Here is a 26,634-nt window from a genome sequence, read left to right as displayed (position 1 = left end):
TCTGTGTAACATTGACATCTTAGCACCATCTCACTGACTCAGTGCAGCAATGGAAAAACAATGGGAGGAGATGCTCAAACTCATTTAAATTCACACTTGTAAAAGAGGTCAGGGGACTTTAACCTTGGAGCATGAAGCTACTTACTCAGGGATCTATATTCTATATGCCTGTGAACTCTAAACATGCAGAAGATTAAGATGATGCTCTACTGCTTCTTGGCACTGAGACAAAGTTTAGCCTGGGACAGTAATGTTACAAGCAGTTTCTCTACGAGTCACCCCAAAATATGGACAGGTACAACACAGCTTTTTGGAATAAAACCTGACTATGCCTCTAATCTGCTGAAGCAATAAACACACTTTGCAGAAAAATGCCAAATATGGCAGATCTGTTGAAACTAATATCTTTTTTATACTACAAACTCTAATATGCTAAGAAGGCATCGTTGTTTTCTTCAAATCAAGTTATGACTTCAGGCCAGATTTGCCTTTCAGTTATATTGCTCTGAAAGGGAACAGCTTCAGTGAGGTCTGTAAGTTCACACTCACATAACGCTGATGAGAGAATAACCAGACCCTTTACAGACCTACACTTGAGAAGAATGAATCCTTTGAAAGACAAACATGAATATGCACGTGTACATACATATGCACATGAAGAGGTACATTTCACCCACCTATTTCATCCCCTAGAGAGGAGTTCAGTATTGCACCAGCAGACATAACTACAGCACAACTCCCAAAGCCATGTGTATACAATTTGCCCAGTGGAATTTGGGGAACGTGCTTCTCCCATCCAAGAGTGGAGAAGGGAGCCTCCTTGCCATCTATTGTTTTCACATTCACCCTTTCTTTTAGCTCACAGAAAAGCTGGTCGCCTGTTAACTTAGAGTTTCGTTTCCCTTTGAACCGCACCCCATGCTTATTAGTGCTCAAATAATCTTTCATCGCCTTCTGCAGTCGAGGGTTTAGCATCTTGGAAGAGACATCCCCTTTCCAAAGCTTGTAAAGAAAAGATTTCGACATTGTGGAATACAGCCCATCCCAGTCATCAGATTCATCAAGCATCTGGCTTCTCCTGTGCTTTGCGCTCCTTCTCCTCATTCTTCTCTGATTGCCCCAGTTGTTCTGCAAAATATTTTCTTTCAGATTATCCTCATCGGCTGAGATGAATTTTGCTATCTCTTGAAGGTTGCTGTGTGACCGAGGCTGACCAGCAGCAAATAAATAATCATCATTCACTTGGTAGAAAGCACTTTTTGATTTTCTTCCTAATTGGGATGGAAAATACTCATCTTCACTTCTAAAGGTATCTTCCAAATCAGTCCATTTCTTAATACTTCCAGTCCCTGATTTAAATGTACCTAAAAGGTCTTCATTAAGTAGTACCTCATTCCCATCGATGGTTTCAGAGAATGATGGATCATGTATGGCTCCCATTATGACTCTCTGCTTGCCCTGTAGGGGCAGAAGCCTCTTAGTTTCAATATAAGAAAAAGAACTGGGAACGGGCTCAGCTGTATTGCTATCTGTAAAATAGATGAAGATCACCAGAAAAAGCAGACCCCACGCAAAGATGCCAAACAGCATGAGTTGTTTCCATTGCTTCAAGTTCGGTTTCATGGCAGTGCCTTTACCAGCTCCTCTGTGCCTTGAAGTATTGGTGAAGGAAAATGAAACCTGGAAAGAACATCAAATATTAATCAGGAATGGTTCTAAAAATAGATACTATTCAGAAATATCTTAAGAGGCTTTGATAGGAGCTGCAGAATTAATCTCTAAGCTGTAGCACGGTGCATTCAGAAGCAGAAACAAACTCTGGAGCCTGCAGACACTGTAGGAGTGACACGCTTTGGCTGTAACCACACAGTGACAGCTGCTAGCTACAAAAGAAGCTGGTGGCCAGTTTCTACAGTAACACTGGATCCTGCCTTCAGGGAGATCATGTGCCTGCCTGCTTCGGCTGTACAGAGCGTACCATTATGAGAGCAAAAGCAAAACCCATGTCTGTCTGTATGCAGTAGGGAGAATATCAGCTGCTTCTCTTTTACCATTAAAAGTCCTTGCGCAGTGAGACTGCGAGCAAGACAGCCTGTGCTCAAAGGCACCAAGTAGACAGCACAAGCTCATCTGGACAGTCCTCCTCTGCCCAAATCCCTGATGAGACAGTGCTCTGTGGATATCAACAAGTGGCAACAGGGGGAGAGCATCATGCTGGCAGGTCAGGGAGGAGTCTTTTGTTTTCCTTATCTGATATGAACTGACACAGCCTCAGTGGCCAAATCACTTGCTGGGGAGCACAATCCAGGATCAGACCTGAATAAGAGGTCTGTTCAGATGCTCTGCTTGGATGCTGCACATGCCCTGAGGTGACACGAAGTAGTTCTGCACATTAAGGCATGAGGAGTTTGTGTTTTCCAAAAAGGGTGACAACTGGCACAGCCAAGTAAATACATGCCTTTAGGGTAACGATGGATATTTACATAAGGAGGGAATGGGGGAGGAATGTTAGTCCTAGACTTGAAATCTGTGCTCTACTAATACCTGGGAATTTTGGACAGCTTGTGTATTAATGGAGGGACACATTGTCCAAACCAAAATGAAGTCTGACTGAAGGGGCTTTTTTCCAATGAAAATACACTAACACATTGCTGGGCCATCACGCACACCATGCCCTTACAAAAACCTAATTGTGTCATTAGTTGGTGTGGACTTTGGTAGAAAAGTCAGCTGAAGAAAGTCCAGCCCTCCCTTAGCACAAGACTTATCATTCACCTCCCCACACCATACTAATCTTCAGCCTAAGTCAACACTGCAGCATAACTAACTCCAGGTACTATTTAGTGACAGATCACTCACTTGATCTGGATTAAAAATAAGCCCCTTTTTCTGGAGTTCTGTTCCTAACCCCATTTGCTTCAATAATCACTTAACCATAGCACTTTAAAGCCCCAGGTGTGGTCAGAAAAGAGGAAATGGAGCAGAGGCAGGCTATGATTTCACTAGCAGCCTGTGCCACAGGAGCCTGCATCCCACCAAACCACATCTGAACACCATACAGCTTACACACCTCTGATAACACACTGGCTAGTTAAACCTGATGGTCAGGAGGGACCAAATAGTCGCCAGACACTATTATTTGAGTATGTCAAAGCTGAGTGCCAAGCTTAGAACAAAGCTGCAGCTGAGGCTGTTTTCACATTAAAAGGAAGCCAGCAGTACCACTGGTCCAAGACACTCTCCTTACCCCTGCTCTTTGCGTCTACCAGCTTGTGTAACACATTTGTCTACTGAGCCGGCATATTATAAACTGGGCCGTTTGTCCTGATACACTGATACCACAGGGGTAGGGATGTGGAGGAATGTGTGTTAAAGGTTGCTTTTTTTATTTTTTAAACTGGGTCAGTCCCTTTATCCATTTCAGCCTAGTGACACACACACAGTTGTTCCAGCACAGATGAAAAGATCGCCTACCACAATGCAGAGGCGAGAACAAACCGCAGGTGCTATGAGCCAGGATACTTCAGACAAGCATTTCTGCTGACCCCCCTGGAATGCGAGGCCACAGCATCACGTTTCTAAACATGGGCTATTTTAATACTCTAAGCAAAGCCTAGAACAATAAATAAATAAATAAAGCTAACTTTAGGACTGAAGGCATTGTCCAGATAGAGAGAAGATTCAGTGTCGCAACTGGGTGAACAAACTTCATTTCTAATACATCAAAAAACAAAACAAAACAAACAAACAAAAAAAAAAACAATAAAATTCATGAGTACAATAACACTGTTCTCCTCACACGTTTGGCTCAGCTCACACAAACCACAAAGAAAGAAAAAGCTATTACTCCAAGTGACCCATTTCCCAGTTGTATTCTGCTGCTGCAAGATTGTTCCCTGCAGTACCTCAACGCTTCCCCCCCCTCCACTTCCAATTTTAAATCACTACAGGCTATGTCCTGTGGGAGTCTACTTTCAGTATATGACTGTTGTGCAACTTAGGTCTGCCCTCAAGTTATTGCAACCTGCCCACTCATCAGCGTTCAGATGTTTTGCATTTTTAAAGCAGCATTCTTCGCCTGTCTGAACTGCTTTCATCCCTTTTTATCATTTTCCCTGCTGTGTTTCCCCAGCACTTTTCAGCACGTGGCTTCCAAACCACTGTGTAAGTTAGTCTTTGCTCAGTCAGATGTTTCTCCTGCTGAATATACATTTCTTAGAGGATCAGCAAAGGAAGCATCTTTCAGAATCTTTTTTAAAAAGACAAGCTTGCAGGAAGTAGAAGCTATAAAGGAAGAAGTCCCTAATATTTTCCACCAACTCAGGCAATAAGTCTAACCATAATTTAAACATAACCCATATCAAAATCGCATGTTTTTCTCCAGTTGTCTGTGTTTTATCTTATCACTAGGAATTTATAAGAAACAGAAAGGGTTTAGTCTTAATTCAGGTATAAAAATATGAAAGTTTCTAATTGTCTGTGATAACGTGCTTAGTGCAGCAGACTGCCTCAGCATGAAGAATTAGTCTGGACTCCTAAATTTGACATTCAGGTTGCAATCTGAAAAAGGAATGAGTTTCATTATTAATTATTTTTAAATCAAGGCAAATGATTTTTTCCCCAAACACTTAGAGAGTCATACGGAACATTTGTATCAGTTGGCATGCACATGTGAGCAAGCACAGGATTACCTTTATCATTCAGCGAAAAATTATCTACATAAAATAAAATATCAGCATACACCAGTATATTTGCCAATGCTGCAAGTAAAAGGAGCGACACCAGTGAGAATAAATCAGAAAAACTTTACCCATTAACTACTGCAGGAGCTTATCTACAATCCCTTGTTGCAAGTGGGGCCTCAAAAAGGATACTCAAATCTCTTGAAGACCGGAGCTATGCAGGCAAATCTCTGTGCTGCTTTAATGTTTTTTTGCTCACAAGAAAAGCCTTGTCCTCCAGCAGTACAGCTGAGCTGGAAGCGAATTCAAGGTCATTACTGTATTAGTTGCAAGAGGACCTCTACAACCTCATAGGATCTTGAAGGCTGTGAGTGGAAAGCTGCAGTAAGCCCAAAGAAATATCAGTTTATCTTATCTCATTCTGCACAAAACATCAAGTCAGCTCCCCCCCCCACCCCAGCCTCTGCGGCTTCTCACACCTCACCGTGGCTGCCTTTGGCAATGTCTGGAAGGAGAGGGCAGCCCCTCCTCATGCTCCCCCCCCCCGCTGGCAGCAGACCCCTCTGCTACTCAGCAGGGGTCTCCCCCAGCACTACCTGGGGTGTGTGTTCATGAAGGCGCTGCATCTCCGCTGCAAATAGAAATGTGTTTGTGTAGGAAACCAGAAATGACAATCGTAATGAGTGGCACTGGCTGAATGAAGAAAAACAGGTGGTTTCGTGAATGCAATTACTGAAGTCCACTGGATCTTTCAGGAATAAACCTCCATCTCTCTCATCTGTGCTCATCATACAGCTTTCAAGCTGTCAAAGCAAATCTATACAGAAATTTTAAAATTATTGTTCGTGTTGTTTCTTGTCTCCAACTTCAACACCCCTGCCTCAGTAATCCTCCCTGCTTACAAACAATGCCAATGCTGAAGTCAAAGTTCAACCTAAAGAAGACCAGAGGTGCAAGCCTGAACTGGGGGAAAAACCCCAAGACTTAACCCAACCCAGTTTCCCATTCAGCAGAAGCAATAAAACACATTAAAAAGCATCTTTTGCCCCAGCATCTAAAGACTTCATTACAGATCTCCTTTCTGCTGAGCTCTTTCAATCATCAGCTAGTTTAAGCCCCAGCTGCAATATGGTTAGAGATGTTTCAGGCTGCTTGCACATAAGCCACGGAAAGCATGAGGCAAGGCACAAATCAACACAGTGGGTAGAGAGGAAAGACTTATGTGTTTGCTTAATAGAAGTACTAAAATCATCTATGGAAAATAAAGGCAAACCCCAAAGGTATCTTCAAAGTATCCCAGGAAAAAAAGTCAACTCCCCATTGAAAATTAAAGGCCGATTTTCCAAAAGCAGCACCCGCTTATGGGAAATTTTATTTCACCACACTAAGATGCAAGATACCAACATGATACCCCCTCCCTGTGTACAGCCTATTGTTTGGCAACAAGGAGCACTTCTAATTTTTCTGAAGTAGGCCTCCTGACTATTTCTTAAATGAGAAGAGATGGATGAGGGAGATTTTTTTTTTTTTAATTATTATTATTCCTTTGAAACATTCCTCCCTTTCAACACTGTCTATTGTTAAATTAATTTGTATAGACCCCAACGGCTCAGAGGTCAGAAGGGTTCAAGTTGATGTTCTAAGCTGTGCACTGTTATGTTAAACAGGGTTTTTCTTGGCTTCAGCTTTGCAGTGAGAAGGTCACCACGGGGTTATTTGGGGTAGCAAATGTTAGCTGTGGGCAACCCTTCCCAGAGGGCCGAGAATCAGACTGGGGTTTATTTGATGGAAAGCTTAGGCAGCCTGAACAGATAGCAAATGCTCCTTTAGTCTGCCTCATCTCTTAGTCAGCTAATTCCAAGGTATTAAGAAACCTCTGGCATAGGGCAAGACAGCTGGAGGCTGCATTTCCAGGGTGGGGAAGCACACTCATCCCCTCGTGTGGGAAGTGCCAAATTGGTTTTTAGCATTATCACATCATTTCTGTGGTGCAAGCTGTACAGTAGGCAGCAACAGACAGGCAAGCCTGTGGGGAGCGGTGACTGCCAAAAGATGTATATTAGTCACTTGATGGCCTGGGCACTTGTCTTATTGGCTGTGATGAGGTCTCCTAATTAATGAATCTCTTTTGGACAACTTCCTTGTTAGTCCTGATAAATCTGGCTACTTTCTTCAACGTTATTTTCAGAGGAGTCAGGCTGCATTCTCTGTTACTTGTTTCAGAAGATGTTTTCTTAACTTGCTGCAAAGAAACATCCAAGTGATTCAATGATCCAAAGTAGGATATTTTTTTTTTTTTTCAGTATCACTCAGTGTCTTTTTAACCTGTATCTACTTATCTTCTACTTAAGGAAGATTCCTTGGGAGGTACAAAAATGATGGTATTGCTAACCTGAATCATTTTTTTTAATGCAAGGCAAGCATCTCAAGTCAGGGCATTTAAAAAGCAGAGTCTCAGGTTCTTGTTTTCTCCTGAGGATGGATGCAGACAGGCAGAATGCCTGCTTTCAGGTTCTCTGATAAAAGCTAGGATTTCAAGTTGGGAGGTGGTGGGGACTTTTTTTTTTTTTTTTTTTTAATAGTGACCCATTTCTATTAGCCCAGGCTGTATGAAAATTACTAAATATAGTGAGACTTACAGTAAAACCCACTCAAGCTGGCAACCCAGCAGCTGGAGGAATGCTCAATGGGGCTTCTGCCAAAGAACGTGTCCTAGATTATTTTGTAGGAGCATGGGGGTTTAGAAGCATAAATCTCCAGGTTTTAGTGGGAGGTCACAGCTATCTTCTCTGCATCTGATATCCACTCTCCATCATCAAGTTCAAGCTGCCTGGCACTATCACTTTCCTACAGCCCACAGCACCGCCTGCACAGCCCAGAGACCACATACGGGTTACGTGAGTGTGGGTTGACAGGAGGGAAGTAAAAATAACCATACTAGCTCTTAGCCTCACATGCAGACTTTGCCACTGCCAATGGAAATGATCATCACAGCATCAAAGGACAAGGAAAACCTGGCTCTGCGGTGACTGGCTGCACCTCTCAGGTCAGCCTCCACCTATCCAACTTGCAGCACCTTTTCTCACTCTCCAATACACACAGATTCAACACTCCAGACAGAATTTCCTCCCACATTTCTGGTCAGGAAGGAAAACACCACTTTTTTGTCTTTTACAGACTGGTTATGAGCTGACCACAGTCTCGGTATTGTAACTAAGGGTTTATAGAGAAATGCACTACTTTTCTCCATGCATCACATTCGGAACAATTTTGGTGTGAATCACTTCCAGGTTCCTCAAAGAAGACTATAAAGCAGCAGAAGTATCACATAGTTGTACTGAAAATAAGCAATCCTGATAACATACTTTTCATCAGCTCCATCTGCCTTTCAGGGATCCCCTTATATATCCCTTTACCAAGTATGCTCAGCCTTACCTACCTCTGAACCCTATTTTTGCCATTTGCTCTTCTCAGACCTTCACAGTGCCCTGGCCCTGCTCACAGCAAGATGCAAAAGCTCAAAGTTGCTTCAAGTCACAACAAATGTCAGCAGTGCCTGGTTCTACCACAGGACACAGGTGCAGAAACCATCACTGTGGCTATAGCCCCTAGCACGTCCTCACACAAAGCTAGCAGAGAAGCTGCTAAGCTATCTTCACACCACTTGCAGAAGTACCAGCTGGCTGGTAGGGGCAGTTTTCAGTCACACTTTGGCTGCCACGGCACTGCCTCTTCATCCAAACAGCAGGCAAAAAGCAAACAAACAAAACCACACACACAAACCTCCTATACACATTAGTATAAAACTACTACAACTATCCAAAGATACTCTAAATCCTCTTCGAAGTGAAATTCATGGATAATCACAGAGGCTTCTAGATTTGAACAAAGACCATCCTAGCTGGCTACATTCTCATATCTGAGTAGTTCCTCAGCTCAGGCAAAACCTCATGGATCAGGCCATAAAGCAGCCCATATTTTTCCTTGCACTACATTTACACATCTCTGCTCCCCCTCATAAACTGCAAGATGTGCCAGAACCACAGTTGTTCCCAGAGGACCCGATCAGCACTAGGGTCATGTGAAGCCAAATGCTGCACATTTGCAGGAGGGTGCACGCTGAAAAGGCAAGCTGGCTGGAGATGAAAGCCAGGTGTAGAAACAAGGCAATCAGATTGAGAGCAAATACTTGTTTGCTCATCTTCCATTCATTCATACGCACCTTATTAAGGCATTTATTTTTATTGCCAAGGGGAGGTCAACAACAAGGAAGCGAGCACACAGAAGAAAGGGAGGAAGAAGAAGGGAGAGGGAGAGGCTAGGGTGGGCAGGAAGGAAGCCAGCCAGTCCAGCTGCAAAGCAGCACAGAGGGCAGGAAGGCAGGGGCACCTCAGCACTGAGGGGTGAGAACTGGAAGCAAAAACTTCCTCCCACCAGAACTATCAAACCCTCTGGGGAAACAGCAGGTGAACCCTGCTCCTACAGAGGGCAGGCTCTGGCCAAGAACACCCTACTCTCTTTCTACCAAGCAACTCATGGGAGAGAAACCAGCATGCTCCTGCAACAGATGGGAGACCCAAGTGAGTAGAAGGACCCATGATGGGTCTTCCCCCATTCCTTTCAGGCTGTTCTTCCCCAGGAACACACTCTGCTCCACACCTTCTCAGTGTTTGGGCACCCACTGCATTCTTCAGTTGGAGCTCGGCCCTTGCTCCCTTTACCCCCATGCACCAGGGCACCCTCAGGCTGAGCTTTGTGATGGGTTAGTATCACAAACAGCTGCACAAGTTTTCCCCTCTCTCACAGTCACTTCACACCCTATACAGAGATGCTCCAAATTACAGACACAGTTGGTGCCTGAAGACCCCTAGCAGAAGCAGGATTTACTGCCTGGCTTCAGCATAGCCTGGCTTTTTGTGGGACTGATCCTCCCCTGCCCAAAGAATAAGATTTTAATCCCTTTCCTTCTGCAAAACCACAGTTCGGGAGCAGTCCATGCCTACATACTGATGTCATGTGTAACCAAACATGATGGCAGGAATTTCTTAAGGCCTGAAATGCAACAGTGGTGCAGAGAAGTGGATAGCTTACTCAGTGTCTAATAAAATGTAAGAAAAAAATCCAACCAGCATGTATAACTGTATTTGGTTCCCCCTCCCCATTTTTAAGGGACAGCTTTTGATACCGTACTTGCAAAAACACATAATTCAAAAAAAGGAAGGAAGTGCTTTGAGAGTGTTTTATTTAAAGCTTGACAGGATAAACGAATCACAGTCTCATTAAATCACACATCTCAGACTGCACACAAGACTAAACCACGAGAAATAGGACATTACAAATCCTCATGCAGTTCTACACTTCGAGCACAACAGCTCATTTTATTTCTGCTCTTGGCAAGGTTAGAATAAAAGGCTTCTTTTCTTTGCTCCATAAATGTTTTTAGATGCTATATTACTTGAACTTAACACAGCAGTAATTGCACTGAAAAAGGCCAATCTGAATTGCTTCCTGAAAGAAGGAAACATTTATACTAACATGCACATGAGCAGACAGCACAGTTACAAAAGGTCTGTGTCAACAGTGTCACAAAACCTTGACCAAACTCATAAATTGTTCCAAGCAGAAATGGTTTGAGAACTTCAGTTTTCCACTCTGATGCAGTAATATTTCTGAGATATACTGAATATCCATATCTCAATATAGCAGCAAGTTTTATATCTATAAAGTATGTTTCTACTGTATGTTCCAATAAAACAAGTCCTATAGGCAGTGTTTTGCTTCACTTTTTATTACTGACTTTTTTTTTTTTTTTTTTAATTAAACTCTGGTTTGTCTTTTTACATTTGTTCCAGAAAGCAAGCAAGCCCTTGTTTTAAAACTCTAAAAAAGAACAATGGTAAATAATTTGTTCCTAATTTCTCAGTTCTATCTCAGTGCCAACTCCTATTTGTTTATGTTAGCAACATAATTGTGAGAGAACATTTAGAAAATTATCACTGTTAAAGTTTCATTTCTATATAATCACACACATACAAACAACATGTCCTCTACAGGCTTATTTTCTTTCAAGCTTCTAGCCTAGAGCAAAGTTTCACCCTGGAAGAAGGTCTGCCAAACTGAAGTATGAAGTCAGTTGAGCCCTCGTTACATTACAAATACAATCCAAAATCAAAGTTTCCTGGACTGCAACACTCCCCCCTTTTTTTTTTCTTTCTAAAGATAATTTAATACTTAACATGACTATTCTGATGATAAGCCAACCTACACTAGCCAGGATGTTTGGTTTGGCTTCATAAAACAAAATAAAGTGGTATTTGTATTGAAGGGTGTTTTATGCATGGCTCAGGGCAATATTAGTTTAAACTATGGCAAGATCAACAGAAATCTTTTCTGTGGGAGATACAGCTGTTTGTAACCTGACCCTAACCACTGGAAATTGAATTCTACCTGACTGGAAACTTTGCAGAGAAATAGGATCTCACAGGATACCATCATGGAACCATGAGCCAACCGAAGAGTTGGCTGGTCTGCAAGACAGTTGCATTAGCCAGTTTTGCTATGAAAGTTGACATAACACAATAGTATTCTAATCTCATCCTCACTGGATACAACAGTGGAATTACCATTTGGTGCTAGTTTTTATTGTCATAAGAGACAATGCAATCTAAAACCTTGTATTGTTAGATCTACAGGCTAGTACAGATGAATCTGAGAAGTAGGTAGAGAAATAGAATACGTATTTCCTACTGAGATAGTTGGCAGAGGTTTTTTACATGCCTTTACATCCACAGGGAAAAGTCCTGTATACATGTGAAAGTCCAGTATACATATGAAATATTCCTTTCCTGCAACTCTTCAACAGGTAGAATTCACAAAATTTTCATAGAAATATTTGCTAGGATTTCAAATGCTTGCTACATTGCCTTTGGTTTTCAGCCAACAGGCAGTCATTTGAAATAGTGCTGATTTCATTAAAAAGACCTTCTTTTGAAATTGCCTTTAAGTGGTCAAGATATGCAAAAATGCTGCCTATCTTCTGCATGCTCCACTTAAAAGAACATAATTCTTTCAGAGAAAAGAGGGAGAGAAGAGAAGGGAAAAAAAGTGGTCACTGTCCCAGCAGGGAGGAGGATGCCCCTCAAAGAGAAGCAACTCCCTCAAACCATGAAGGACATGTAACCTCCTTCCATCCTGTCAGGGAGATGCCAGGAGCATCTAAAACTCTTTTTCCCTCTCCTTTCCGTTATGGCATGCTGTCAACTATGTACCCACAGGCACAAGTTTCCTCCTGGCTGTTACAAGGAGTAGCTGGGGTCTGCTCACACTCCCTTAGCAGGTCCACTTGCTAAGGCAAGCTTGCTTTTCCTGGGAGCCTCTCTGGAGCTAGCATTTGCCTTTCTTCAGGTTTGCGGCCTTCCCAGAAAACATGAGTTTTCCCACTCCAGAGCACCATCTGCCACTTTGGAAGGCCATCAGCAACACTGGCATCAACCATTTGCAGAATCAAGAAAAAAGTTGGTAAGGACAGAGACAAATTTCCTCATGTTTTTGCCCCTTTCCTAGCATAACAGAGTCCCAATCTATGTCTGCAGCTTTTAAGTGTTAAATGCACAGAGCAAGTAATAAAGTGAAGCCAATTCACTGCCCTAAATCAATCAGGAAAAGGTTTTTTCTGCCAGCACAAAAAGAGAATGTTCTGAGAAAGAAATCTTTGTTTTAACATAGATCGACTCCTTAGCAACACCCAATCCCATCAAACCTATTTTGCTGATGGTTTTCAGTCCTGCTTCAGTTCTGCTCAGAGACAAAATGAATGAACTAACATTTAGTCTGAATTAAGAGCTCACGCTCAATGTTTTTACCATTTTGATTACTGTATTTGCATCTATATTTCAAGTCAACAGTGTTGGTGGAGAAGTCTTACACTTAAAAATACTAGAGAAGTTACGGGTGTGCTGTGCAACATGACTGCAAGCAGAGCAAAATTTTCCCACTTTTTTTTAAACTACTGGAGAAAAACACATTGAAGTTCATGCTAAATGTGAGTATAAAGATGCAAAAAGATATACTGGCAGAAAGCATGAATGACATCAAGCAATGATGAAAATCTTGATCTGGTCATCATCTGCCTACATTCTACTTCAGATTTCTCAATAATCTGTACAAAACACCCTTTTGTGTCTGGTCTGCTGTGGTTCAGGAAATAAGGTAAAAGAGTAAAACTTGCATAATTCCATAGTTGAACATGACATATTTCAGCAAAGCATTGGTAATTCCATATTCACTAGTAGGAAATCTGTTGTTAGTGGTAGATCTACCAACTACTACACCCACTTTGGTTAATTGATAAAAATATACCAATTTAAGAGAACAGAATATAGGTACAGTATATTTCCTGAATTTGTATTAACTTGTACTTCATTTTTTCATCTTTGCATTGTATAATTTCACAGTATTTCCAGTAACTACAGTGAATTGTATGAAATAAAGATCCATGAAACCTCAAATACGGAACCTGGTATCACCTCATCTAGACTGTGTGGGATCGTGAGAGACATCAGGTTATGAGACTCAGGAAGGCATGGTGCAGCCTAAGGTTATGTTCACATAACCCTATCCCTATGCTGCTACAAAGCCACAGTATAATCCTGTAGCATCTTTCAGTTCTGAAGTGAAATTTACATAGAGGACTATAAAGATTTAAAGACCAATTAAGAACAAGAACTGTTTAGTAGACTAGTCTACTTACAAACAATGTTTATTCAAACACAGCTTGTACCTCACGTTCTGCTTTCCCACTTTGAGAGCCCATTTGTGAGCAGTAACAACAATCCCACAAGTAGCTTTTTTGCCTGCTACTTACAAAAATGAACACCACTGGACTTTTCTTAAACAAGCAGATAGATATTATGTTGTATTCCAGAAGAACCAAAAAAAAAAAAAAAAAAAAAAAAAAACACGTAATAATAATACTTAAAGTTAGTTGGGAAGAATGGAGTAAGCGGAGCTTCAGACCTAATGTCCGTGGGCATAACTTTACTGACTGCTTTTGCACATAAATACTAAAACCCCAGGCTCATATTACAAATCAGATAGCTGGATACAGTCACAATTTAGTCTATAGATGCTATAACTCTTACAGAATTTCTTCTTCTTTTTTTAACCACTTTTTGAGATTGCAAAATCTCTTCAAACTGCTCAGAAGGCAGTGAAAATTAACAGTGAACTAATTCATGATGAAATGGACTTATCATACTAACTACTGATAATTTTTTTAAGCTTTAATTGTTAGAATTTGATACAGCTCTTTATGAATCCTGTCCAATGTGCTTTCACAATTCTCAATGGATAGTATTTATCTGACTTATTTACTAATTACTTCCAAATTACAAGTGTCCCTCAGGTCTGAATCATTTCTGATGAAAGAACAAGCAGCCTTGCATGGTTTTATGCCATGAGGGAAGAGAAATTAAAGAAAACGAATTTCTGAGATTTTTTTTTTATTTGTTTGATCAGATCATAATCTCTTTGAAGTGTTTTCTAACTTTATCACCACATGCAGGTAACAATGTGTGTCCATTAAACCTTCCATGCCCTCATTATGCCGAGGCCTCTTAATTTTTTTCCCCATAAATAGAGATAACAATTAAAAGCTATGGAAAAAGCAATATTCTAGACTGCAGATACTGTAAATGTCACTGTCTCCATACCGAAGCAGAGTATGGACAGGCACATAAAGAATAATCACATATTTTCAAGCCATTTAAACAGAATATGCCCAAGGGCACACTGTGGAGGAGCCAGCATTTTCGTCAGTAGGTACCATGCTCAGTTTCCTCTCCAGCAGTCAGAGAACCCAAGCACATGTGAATTCTGATCCATCACTTCTCTGCCAAGCACACTGTTGTAAGAAACAGGCACACTAGTGTCTTTAGTTTAAAATCAATTTTACTTGGCTTGGACATCAGAGAATAGGAGAAAAATACACTTTTAGTACATGACATTTGCTTTCTAAAAGCACTGTCTTTCTTGGAAAATGTAACATTGTTAATATAATATACACTTTATGTACTCTATATAACTCTCTCTACAACTACTGTTTCTTCAGCATCTCAGCCACAACATCTGACTGGTGACTCCAGATTATAGTTGTGTTTTTTTCTGGCATTACCATGTCACTATAACCACCTCCTGATTTCAAAAACCTCAGGAGGAACAGCATTCCTACTATGAACCATCTCCAAGACCTACGAACCTGTCACCTTTGCTGTATGTCTTGACCCAATCTGCCTTTATCTTGATGATGCTTTTATTCAGCATGCCTGTTTCCAAGTCACTTGGCATTTTCCAGAGTCCTTCTAATGCATGGGACTTGAAATTTTCTTCTTTTGTAACCTCATTTCAGATGGAAACTATTTACCTCATTCTGGTTAGAAAGGTATTCCATTTCAAAGAACAAAAATGTAACTGTTTTCTTTAGTAGATCTGAATGAAAAATTCAGTTTGAGTTTCTATCCCAAAACCACAGTGGAGCTGATGTGGTATCACATATTACTTTCTCAGAAAGTAATGGTTTGAGGTCACAAGCAATCCTCCTGTTGCTGTGCTGTTGCTGACCACACTTCTCCTTTACAGACAATTCTGAACAACATGGGGGAGGGATCACATATGAATGGGTTCCTACAGACCAAGGTTGACTTTAATCTGACATATACTTACTGGCTGCATTCTGCACTTACACTATAGCTTTGAGTTATGAAACCCCAGTACAGTCCATCTAACAGCTGTGATTTTATGATAGTCTGCGTAGCTGTACAGCTGTTAAGATTACTGCCTTATTTACTTAAAATGTTAAAAGTCAGTAAATAAGGAAATAATATCAAGGAATGAATAGGGGTTTTATTTCAAATGTCATGCCATTTAACTATTGTTTAGAAAATAAATATGCAAATTCAGAAACAGGGTTAAAGTGGCACTACCAAACAGTACTGTAGAGAGACTTGGCTTTACTGAGTTTCTCGAGCTGGATCAGATGTCTGTCTTAGCCATGCTGAATTACTCAGTAGTCAAGGCTATGAATTACTATTGGCTGCTTCCCCGATTAGCCATGGTACTGGTATGCCTGAGACCTTCCAAGCACAGTTGGGGCTTACTGCAGCAGTAGACAATACTGTAACATTGCAGTATTACAGGCTATGCAGTTCTCTGTCCCTTCTATAATCTTGTGCAGTAGGTTTATGAAACTCCTTGGAAACTTTCATCTGCAGGCATTAGATGAAACAGCACCAGTAGTAACTCAAAGCTTTGCAGTTCAGCAGTCTGAAGAGTGCAGACACGCTATTGCTAGAAATGCCAAGAAGATAAAAATTCATTAGGGTGATCTCTTCCACTCTGGCCCTGCTTACTGAAGAAATCATTCAGGAAGTCTCTATGCAGAGCGCTACAGAGACGTGCAGTGATGCTTGAGCTAGCTCAGTAATCATAAGATGCATACTCATACCTATACATCTTGCTTTCCATTTCCTTTTTGATAGCTATGGCTTTGGCCTTTTTGATAGCTATGGATTCACCACATGAAGAATCCTCAGGGTATTTTCAATTGCAAGTAGTTGATATTAAAAAATAAGAGTCTGTGTCATACATGACAAAAGCAAAATTCCATGTGTACAGCATGCATGCAGTAGCTATGCCCTTATTTATCATGACGACCTTGCAAAAGCAATGCATATCCCAGTGACTGCAAGGCTTAATTATTTTAATTCCTTGGTCCAGGAGTTTTCAGCAGGGTTTCTCTACTGCTTGCAGCTTTTGCAGAATGTAGCAGCATATCTGATCACTGGTTTAAGTAGCTGTGATCTCATTACACTCATCCTGCATTCTTCTCATTGGCTGTCTATATAGTGGCAGATTGATTTTTAGCTGGCTCTGTTGGCCTTTTTAGTGCTCCTAATAATAAAACGCCTGAGCAAAGAGAAAATCTTCTGATAGGTATTTTACACAGGCACACCCTTTCAGGAATTAACCCATGATAATCTTGACAAACTCCCTCCGGTACACATGCTAACATCAGTACAGATGGCAAACAGCACAAAGACTGTGCCTTGCACATACATGGAGCGCCTCCTGGCCTCGTGAAATGCAGACCTTAGAGCAGAGATCCTGCCTGAAACAGTCTTACCAAACAGTGATCCATGGCACTTTGTCTCTTTACAAAGCAGCACCTCCGGACTTCCGCTGAGCTTCTCCTGGTGCTTTTAAACTTTAGCCCAGGAAAGAAAAATACAATCAAGCAATAACTTCAAACACTCACAACTGCTGCCTCAGGGTGAAGGCTCATTCCGGCTTGACATCTGTTCCAGCCCTGCTCACTCTGACTATAAAGTGACTCAGTCAAATTAATTCAGTGTCTTTAAATACAGCATATTTAGAGGCTTTTCCTCATTGTCATCTGTTTGGCTTCATATAACAATAGCAAGTATCTGCAATGGCTTGCTCTGGTCTTCACATCATCCAGGAACCAGCACTGAGAATGGAAGAAAGGGATGGTACATATCCAGGTCTCATTTCTACACAGAAAGGAATTATAGCCAGGGCACCCCCAGCTTAAGAAATAAGAGGCACTTTAAGGGCCATGAACATTTTCTCTATATTTTTAACACCTATCTTAAATTTTGCAATTTTAGCAGCTAAATGTCTCAGGCTACAGTTGTTTGGACATAAGGAAGAGTACCTCAAGAACAAACATGGAAAAAATTGCTGCCAATCTTAGGCTATTGCCACCTTCATGGCTTTCCATGGCAGGAGCTGCTACCAAGCAAACTCTGAACTGAAGGACAAGATGGCCATCAATGAGATTTATTAAATTAAAAAAAAAATAAAATACTTTTTTAAAAAACTTATTTTTTATACTCAAGAAAGTATAACTAGGCTGACAGAGAGGTTCCCTTCTGCCAAGCAGAGAGGTAAAAGCTATATTAAACAGTGAGCTCTCAAACCAGACACTCCAAAAATCTCTCTCCACTTATAGCAAGATGGAAACAGGACTCGAACTGTGACTCCTTCTTGTATGGATACAGGGCTAATGTTTCTGTCTCACCACATTTGCCTGTACACAGCCATACACCATTTGGCTCCAAGCTAAATGGTGTATGGCTGAAATGCTAAATGCCTTATAAATTTCTGCTTTAAAAAAAAATAAAATAAAAATCAATAGCAGAAATACAGTTGGCCCGAACAAGAAATAGCAGTGAACAATTAATATGGAATGAGTATCCACTATGCAGAAATATTTCTAAAGGAGAGATTAGCTTTCTATAACAGGCTCCAGTTTTAACCTCCGTAATTTCAACAAAGTAAAACCCAGTCACATGAAATTTCACAGTCACGATCTTGTGCCAAGGAAAGCTTCTCTGGAAAGTTTGAGGTAGATCAGCCAAGGCATCTTGGAGATATGAGAGTTCCAGAAAAGTGAGGTGTTCTACATTTCTTGGACTGTATCCTAATTTTTTTTGGCTCGTCATTACTTAAAAATGGTTGGCCTAGACATTCCAAATTTGCTTGGCTACTACTGGTGCCTTTGACTAGTTGCAGGCTATTTTATTACTAAGTGTGGGTTTGTACAAATTCTGAGCACTGCAGTTGTTAACACCACATGTTGGCTTGTATATACTGTAGGCAAGCCAGCCTGGCCCACTTCAGCCTCCTTCATCACCTCATCAGCTATGCTCAGGAGGCAGTGCCGAAGCTCAAGACCCTTCCCTCAGGTCCAATGGGATGCAAGTACTTGGCTAGACTTTACAGTCTCCATGGGGGAGCTCTGTTTCTCCAGGCTGAAGAGAAATGGTCCAAGGGTGCTTCTAAGCTTTGCCAGTACCAAAGTGCCTCTTGGAAAGCTAAGCACACACCACGCACAGATGGTTTCCTCCCCAGACTTTGTATTGTCTGTTTACCATTCCTTCAATCCTCACTGAGCCTTATTTTCCCCGAGAATATCCCCATAACTCCCAAGTCCCCCCTTCTCCATGGATTACTGATTCAATCTATTTTCCAATTCCACAACAGTTGCAAACTCCTTGCAGGGGTCTGGGTGCTTCTGCAGCTTATTCCCTCTCTTTGCTCTTCTCTCTTGGTTTCCAAGAGTCTCTTACAGACTGGGAGCCGCATACACATAGACACAACATACCTCATTAAACTTCTGGGCAGGAAACCTAGGGGGAAGATCTCAGCCCTCAAGAAACAAATTTCCCCTGAGCAAACTAAAAGCTTTGATGAACCCTGGAAAGATTCTGAGTAAGGAATTTGCTCCTGGTGGGAACTGCTCTGATCACAATCTTGATTTTGACAACGGAAACTATGGCAACCTCATGCATCTCTTGACACAGCCTTCGGCATGGTCAACTACTTTAAACAATTCTCCGTAATCTTTGATATTTCCTTTGACAATGACTATCACCTACAGAGTCCCCAGGAAAATAAGCAGTGCACAGCTGATCAGTGATGGAAAACATTAGGACGTTAAAAACACTTCTGAGTGAAGTATGTTTCTACACAGAAAGTACCTCAGTTACAAAGAGGCCTATTCTTTTGGAGATGCACACATGCATGACTCCCATTCATAGGAGCTACGCGAGTGCATTGAAAGCAGAATAGACTTGAAAGTGTCTACATTTACCAAACATTGATCCCACACAGAAGTACCTTTTAAGAACGACATTCTTTGACCTACTGCAACTTACTTTTGCTCTTCAGAAACAAAAGGCTTTGCAACCACCTACATTTAAAGAAGCTGAGATACAAACATGCACACACAAAGCCCATAAAATATAAAAGACAAATAAATAGGAAGAACTGAAGTTTTATCCACACTTTTCATCCAGTTGTGTATTCATCAGAGCTCCTATATATATATATACATATATATATATGTTCTGTCATCTGTTAAATGTGGATAATCAAGGCCAGCCTGGATGAGACTTTGAGCAACGTCATCTAACGGAAACTGTCCCTGCCTATGGCAGGAGGGTTGAAAGTAGATGACCTTTGGTCCCTTCCAACCATTCTATGATTCTCTGATTCTGCCTCAAAGGTTTGGTCTTCTTAGGAAAGACAATGCAAAGCTCAGTCAAGTTTATACACAGCCCTGCACTGGATCAGCACAAGCATATGGAGCTCCAAAGAAAGCTGCAGGAGGAGGACTTCTCCAATCTCCTAAGGAGCTCCTACCAGGAGCATCCCCCCTGCCCTTTGGAAAGATATGCTACCTTACCAGCTTCAGGGGCTGCTGCATGAGCTAATGAAAAGAGCATGAGGAGGATCTGCAGGCAGTTTCCTCCCCACATCAATCCACAGAGGACCAGTCACAGTCTGACCCTAACTTAACACTTGGGCTGTAAACTTACTTAACACTTGTATAAGAATTTATTTTTTCAAACATACTGATGGCAGCATATGGCCCATCGACAGGTTTATTATTATAAGACACTTTTTCCACCAGGTTATAGTCTTTTTTATAAACATATGTTTCAGCACATAATAAAATCCCTAAGAACTGTTTCTGAAACATAATCACTACGCAGGCACAGAAACTACTTTTCAAGGTTTGTCAAGATAATGAAAGAAACAATCTTTTAAGGGACTTCCGGTTTGCTAAGTGTCTTTTCCTAAATGTCTTTTAAATCTAAAGCTACTAAGAGTTATGTATGTTCAAGAAAAGAAAAATGAAAAAGGAAAAAAAAATCACCACTTTGTCAAAGTAATCATTTTTATATTTAGTAAAACTTCTCCATTCTTCAAGCAGACCTTTAAACTGTGCTTTAAATCAGAACACATGTTTTATGGGTGAATGATAAGCTTCTGGGAAAAGGTGACATATTATAAAGCAAATGTCAACATCACACAGCTACCGTCATGCAAACTCATCAGTGTAAAACCGCTCTTCATATTCCATGCCCTTCAGCAGCGCTAGTACAAGGTCTGTGTGTGGAGCCAACGTAGTCAGATCACGGCCTTGCAGCCCCATATACTGTGTTATATCCAAGTTAAATGTTTAAAAGCATGTCACTATTTGATTTTCCCATAAATCACATCTGTGTTCTTAAGAAATGATGCTTGTTTATGCAGATATAATGCAATTTCTCTGCTAGTACTAAAGATTTTAGAAAGACTCTATACTGTACAGTGCTTTCTTCAATAACAACAGTACACTTTTTTTTCCCCCCCAATAAATTCCTGCATTCCTCTTATTCTTAGCACTTCTTCTATAATGCCTTGTGACATACTTAGCCCAAGCAGGCTTTGTTTTAAAACCAACTTCTTCAATATATCAGAATATGACCTAACGCATGTATGCTTCCCAAGAGATTTGCTTCCTACCATCCAACTTTATTGTCTCCTGTTGAAAAGAGCCTGCAGCTGGAATACGAACGAGAAATCACATATGTCTAGATCCAAAGCCTACCTAAATTCAGTGTGAGACCTCTAACTGAATTTAGGGGAAAAGGGATCAGGCCTCGAGTTTGCTGAAGACACTTAAGGCTTTCTAGACTATACAGTAGAAGATGTCAAATACTCCTTAAGTGCTTGAAAATATTTTGCAACCCATGTCAACATTTCATTGGTATTTATTATATACGTGGGAATACTGAGCACTTGTTTTGTTTGCTTGTTTTTTCCCTCCCACAATGATAGCCACCATAAAACATAGGTGTTTAAAGACACTGGAAAACATAATCAGTCACTAGGACATTTGAAGTTTAAACAAAGAAAAAACAAACAAACATTTTTTTATCATAGGCATACTGTTATAATTGGCATGCATGAGCATACATTCAAAGGAAACTCATTTGTTAAAATTAATCACTGACTTCTCAGGCAATTTGTCAGTAACTACAATCAAGTCTGTATATGATTAGCTTCACTGGGAGATACGATGTGCCCTCTAAAATGCTTCCACAGGGTGACACCCAAAACCCGTGGAGGCTTTGAAGAGTCTGCAAGCAACTTCAGCTGGGACCTGATCAGGAGCCAGGACCTGATCGACTCGGCTGTGCGCTCTACTTCTTTCTGCTTTTACGGATTAAGCCTTTACAGGAGAGACAGGCTAACAGTGCCAGCAATAAAATGCACTCTCTCCACAAGCAGACGGAGCACGATTAGCAATCACACTTCCCTGTGCTGGAAGTGTTTGGAAACACTTAACTGGCAGGATGGTTTTTAGGCTAAGATGAGGCATGATGTGCTTGTTAGCCACCCTAACGAGTCCTTCGACAAGGGGGCTGGCTCTGCTCAGCTAATTGTGACGGCTGCTTCAGTGCTGCGGAAACCTGTCTATTAGAAACCACATTTCACAGGTGACTGAACAACCATCAGATGGTAGCAGCTTTCATTTGTTACTGACCCGCATTCACTGCCTCAGCCTCAGGGTGGAAGGCACAATCTCCCCTTACTAGCTCAGAGCTGAACAAGTCCTCCATGCATAGTGAATTATAAAATGTCAACAATATTTTCCAGATTTGCAAGGTATTGCATTGAAACAGTGTTTTGAACTAGCATATTACCAAGGAACCAGTCTGATGGTTTCTATAAAGAAGACTTTGTGGATGCATTTTACTCATAAAATGTCAAATTCTGCATTTCTTGGTGATGCAAATACCTGAAGAATGAGGGCACTTTGGACTGTTATTATAGAATACATCATTGCATATCTATAGACTAAGGGTGTTTACTCCAGTCCCTGTCCTTCACAGAGAGCATCACAGAGGTGAACAGACTTGGTCTTTTGTAGAGAGAGGGTTGGAGTCTTTGTTGAGGAACAGACATGACAGTGACCAGACCAAAATTTATCCTTCCAGTGATGGACTGAAAAGCAACTCCACTATCAAAATTAAGAAGAAAACTTAGCATAGCAGAGTTACCTTAAACTGAGGATCCTATAAAGATCTCATAACAAATTTTACACTCTTTGGACCCTTGGCTCCTTGAATGACACAACAGATTCACAAAGCTGCAGAACAAACCACCACATGTCACCAAGTCCTCTACACCTGGTTGGTTACTTATCTTCCACCCAGACCGACACATAGCACAGGGGAAGAAGAAACTCTACTTTTCCCAGCTAACAGCCATTTGGTTCACATGATTTTGTGTTCAGTCTCCAGAGAGCACTCACAGCCACTTCACAACTCTAGCTATAAAACATCCTAATCTCCTATAGATTTATACTATTTAATACAACAAACAGTGGATTGCACAAAACCTGTGGTGAATCCTGCCACTATGACAACTGCAGATCTATACAACGAATAACATTTACTTTTCTTTACATTTAGATCTCTGAAGTGAAACCTTCCAGAAAGCACAATGTAGTAACACAGACATCCAGCTGTAAAGTCGCATCTTCAATTAAATGTAACAGCACTAAGGACCAACACGTCCCAGAGCCCAGCGCTGCTGCACTCTCTCAGCTCCCACTGAATTTTTGGCAGTCTTTGGCAGCGTAGAAGATTTGGCCTCTCCAAAGCGACTGGCATCGAAAAGGGCTTTGAAGGCCTGTAGACAAACAGGCTCTGTCACAGCATCTGTTAGGAGCAAGTTCCCAAGGTCAAGGACCCTCATCAAGAATACTGACAACAGCTCCCTGACATTTAACTCTCCCAGCATTTATCCCTCCAGAAACAGCCAATCTTTGTAAAATGTATACAACAAACATAATGATTTTGGCATGCGTTGCCCTCAGGGCCAAGTATTGAAGCACTGTTTATAATCTACATACAATCTTCAGGCCAAATAAAAATAAAGCTGAATTTTTTTTCAACATTGTTTTTCTTCAGAACGTTACTGATCAAGAAAAAACGGTTTTCAGTGCTTGCACCACAGAAAAGACTGGATCTGAAATATAAAATAGTCATAAGACTTCCACCTAGTATCAGTTTTGTTTTTTTTTTTTCCTCTACATTATTCTCAGATATAATACGGTAGTTTTATTCAGCTTTTCACATAGCCTTGGTACCCTAAATATGGCAGAATGAGTTCTGCTGGAGGAAGACTGCATTTATTACGAAATTAATATATGCAATGAAACACATGAATAAGGGTTTGCTGTATCCAAGCCCTTTACTGTAAATTCTTCATGGAACAGATTTCGTTCTATGCTGCTACTTTTACATTCTTAAAATAATTTTCAAGATACAGAACACCACTGGAAGAAATAGTTTTAACTTCATTACTGTATTACTACCAACAAGATCAGACAGCAACTAACTTATTTTTCGTTACTCAAATTGGAAATGTAGTGGCACAACTGCAAGTGAGAACCTAAAAAGTGCAAAATTCAGAAAAAAGCCATGCATGCAGCTGCTCCAAAAATAACCATAGTCAGATAAAAGTCTGAAAGCAATTATTTTGACTGAATATTGTACACAGACCACTGCACTAAGCTTCTATAATTAAACAAGACAAAAGGTCATATGGTGCCTAACAAACCATTTACTACATTAATTATATTCAAGTGTGGCAGCCTAATGCTTCATAATAACTAACAACAAGGGAAATAATTTAAAGAAAAGTATCTGATGCTGTAAATTTTCTTTTCCATTCATCAGTACCAATGCTACTAGCTAGTCTTTCTAGTACACTTCAAAAGCACAAAAGGGATGCTGCTTAGTGTCAGGAAGAGCTTTTTAAGGGTTGTAAACCTTTGCTCAGAGGAACCCAGCAGTCTTACTCGACAGAAATTATTTCTGCACTACAAAAGTAGAAGTAATGCCAGATTTTGCATTCCTTGAATTGAGTCCCCTATGCCTTTGTTCCAAAGTTACTGGGTCACAGGAGTGCTTTTTTTTTTTTTTTGTAGCAGTAACAGCATCTCAACAGACCTTCACAAATCTCAGTTTTATTTCTGACTCTGTTCCCCAGATTTGCCTTCACACTGATCACAAATCATGCATATACATCTGCAATATTAACAGTATTTGCAGCAATTTCTCATCAAGATAATTAATATTAGAGGGGTACTTAATATATTTTGGCTTCTTGTAATGCCATTAGTAGCTAAATACGAGGAAAAGGAGCCAACACCATATGCCCAAATAGTTCAATGCGGACTGCCAGCCAATTGCTTAGTAAATACAGAAAAGTGCCCAGAACACAGTCTGAAAATTACTGCAGAGAGATTTGCATACAATTTCTGATGGAAAAGAAGTATTGCAAAAACTCACGTAAAAAACAACATCCTCTATTATTATATACAGTAACTTACACACACCGCATCAATTTGGAATACAATCATTAGGATACTATCAACAGTTTGGTGGGTTTTTCTTATTTAATTTCATTAATCTGAAATAAAAAACAACAACAAAAAAATCTATAGGACTAGAATTATTTTCTATTTTGCTTACATTTTTAAAATAGTATATCCAGGTTTATTTATACACAACTCTGTGTTTAATCCAAGAGTGCATAGGAAACAATCACTGTGAAGATTTCAAAGGACAGAGATAAGGTGAACATGCTTATAATTTCCTATGTTTCTACTGGGATACTTATGTATGCAAACCCAACATCCTTTTTAAGTTCATTTTGTAAAGTTTTTGTAATACTTTCCCTGGTTGCTTGGCCTTTCTTTTCCTTTCCTCAGCAGGAAAGGCATCACAAAACATAGACGTTGAGGTCTGCAACTTTGCAACAAACCTCTAACATTTTGTACACATCCCCCAACCCTGAATGTGCAGTATGGACAATGCTGGGAAATCCTGTCCTCTGCCGAGATGAACTGTAGAAGAAAAAAAGAGTTTTCTTAGTGCCCATCAGGAGTTGTGAAGGTCATAAACTCCATCACAGAAGACTTCTGCCTACAAATAGGTGAAAGTCTGCACTTACAGGATCTCAAACCCAGCACTTTCACAGCAAATGGGAAGTGAAGCTGAGGTCTGCCAGGATGTACCTTTGTGTTTGAATACACAGGCAGGACCTCACCTCCAGACTCTCCGAGACCAATTTCATCACATCTTCCAGCAGTGCAACTTTCAGTCTTAGCAAGACACACTAAACCAGCAGGTAACCACCACAGCATTTCCAGTCAAATCATCACAAAAGCAAATCTGAAGGAAAAAGATACTTAAATACCTCTAAACTGGATTTAAAGTTTAAAAGTATATCTATACTCTTAGAAAATTTGCAAAAGCTTCATCTTTAAATGCAAAAATTCTTTCCCCCTGCCCAAAAGCCCCCCCCCCCCAACCTTATCAAAATGAGCTGAATTACTTTTCAGTGAGCTTTCCAAGACAAATATAAATATATGTATGAGAATTACCTGGATGCAGACACCACGCCTGGAAAGTTTCATTGCAAAGGGTTAAAGTTCAGAAAGTTTGCAAGACTGAAAAAGGAAAAGCAGATTGAAAAGCTAGCAAAAACCTTAACCTTGAGGTCTGCTGCTGCCTCCAGCCTATTACTTAATATTTCTTCCTAGATGAAGAAATGAGATGACTAAATCTTACTCCAACGGTTATCAAGTAACATACTCAAATGAGTAAGCTGGCAAATTTTATTTGCAGTACTAAGTGAAACACATTACCATGACAGAATAAACCACAAATGATAGTGGAGCATTAGAGAAGATAATGTTCCCAGTAAAATATACAAGCAGTCCACAAAAGTGATCTATGTTGCTTATTAGAGGTAAATTCAAAGAAACGTTATTTTTTCCTCTGAGGATATCGATTTTTATATGCTAATACGATTGCTAACTACTTATAAGCGCGATCTGCACGAGCAAACGTAGAACTAATTAAAAAAGCCCTGAAAAAGCAACCGCAAGAAAAGGTCTCATTGAGATTCCTGGAAAGCACCGCTTCCCCAAACACATCTATTCAAGCCCTTTAAGCAGGCGAGCCCTTCCCCAAAACACACCCCGCACACTCCCCGCCTGAAAACTGTTAGAGCCAAGAAGCCA

At 40.6% G+C, this 26,634-nt stretch overlaps 1 protein-coding gene across 1 annotated transcript in view; it reads right to left on the bottom strand.

The window, feature by feature from the left end:
* ST6GAL2 (ST6 beta-galactoside alpha-2,6-sialyltransferase 2) overlaps positions 1-26,052 on the bottom strand; it is a 47,658-nt gene extending 21,606 nt beyond the window's left edge. The window contains exons 1-2 of the mRNA XM_082751906.1: positions 25,993-26,052; positions 678-1,680 (exon numbers count right to left, since the gene is read on the bottom strand). Of these exons, the coding sequence (XP_082608032.1) occupies positions 678-1,680; positions 25,993-26,025 (1,036 nt within the window). The 5' untranslated portion in view covers positions 26,026-26,052. The remainder of the gene's footprint in view (positions 1-677; positions 1,681-25,992) is intronic.
* Positions 26,053-26,634: the final 582 nt, after the last annotated feature.

This window comes from Aythya marila (genome assembly GCF_965140915.1).
Source record: "Aythya marila genome assembly, chromosome: 1".
Lineage (NCBI taxonomy): Eukaryota > Metazoa > Chordata > Aves > Anseriformes > Anatidae > Aythya > Aythya marila.
This window is presented reverse-complemented; position numbering and strand designations above follow the sequence as displayed.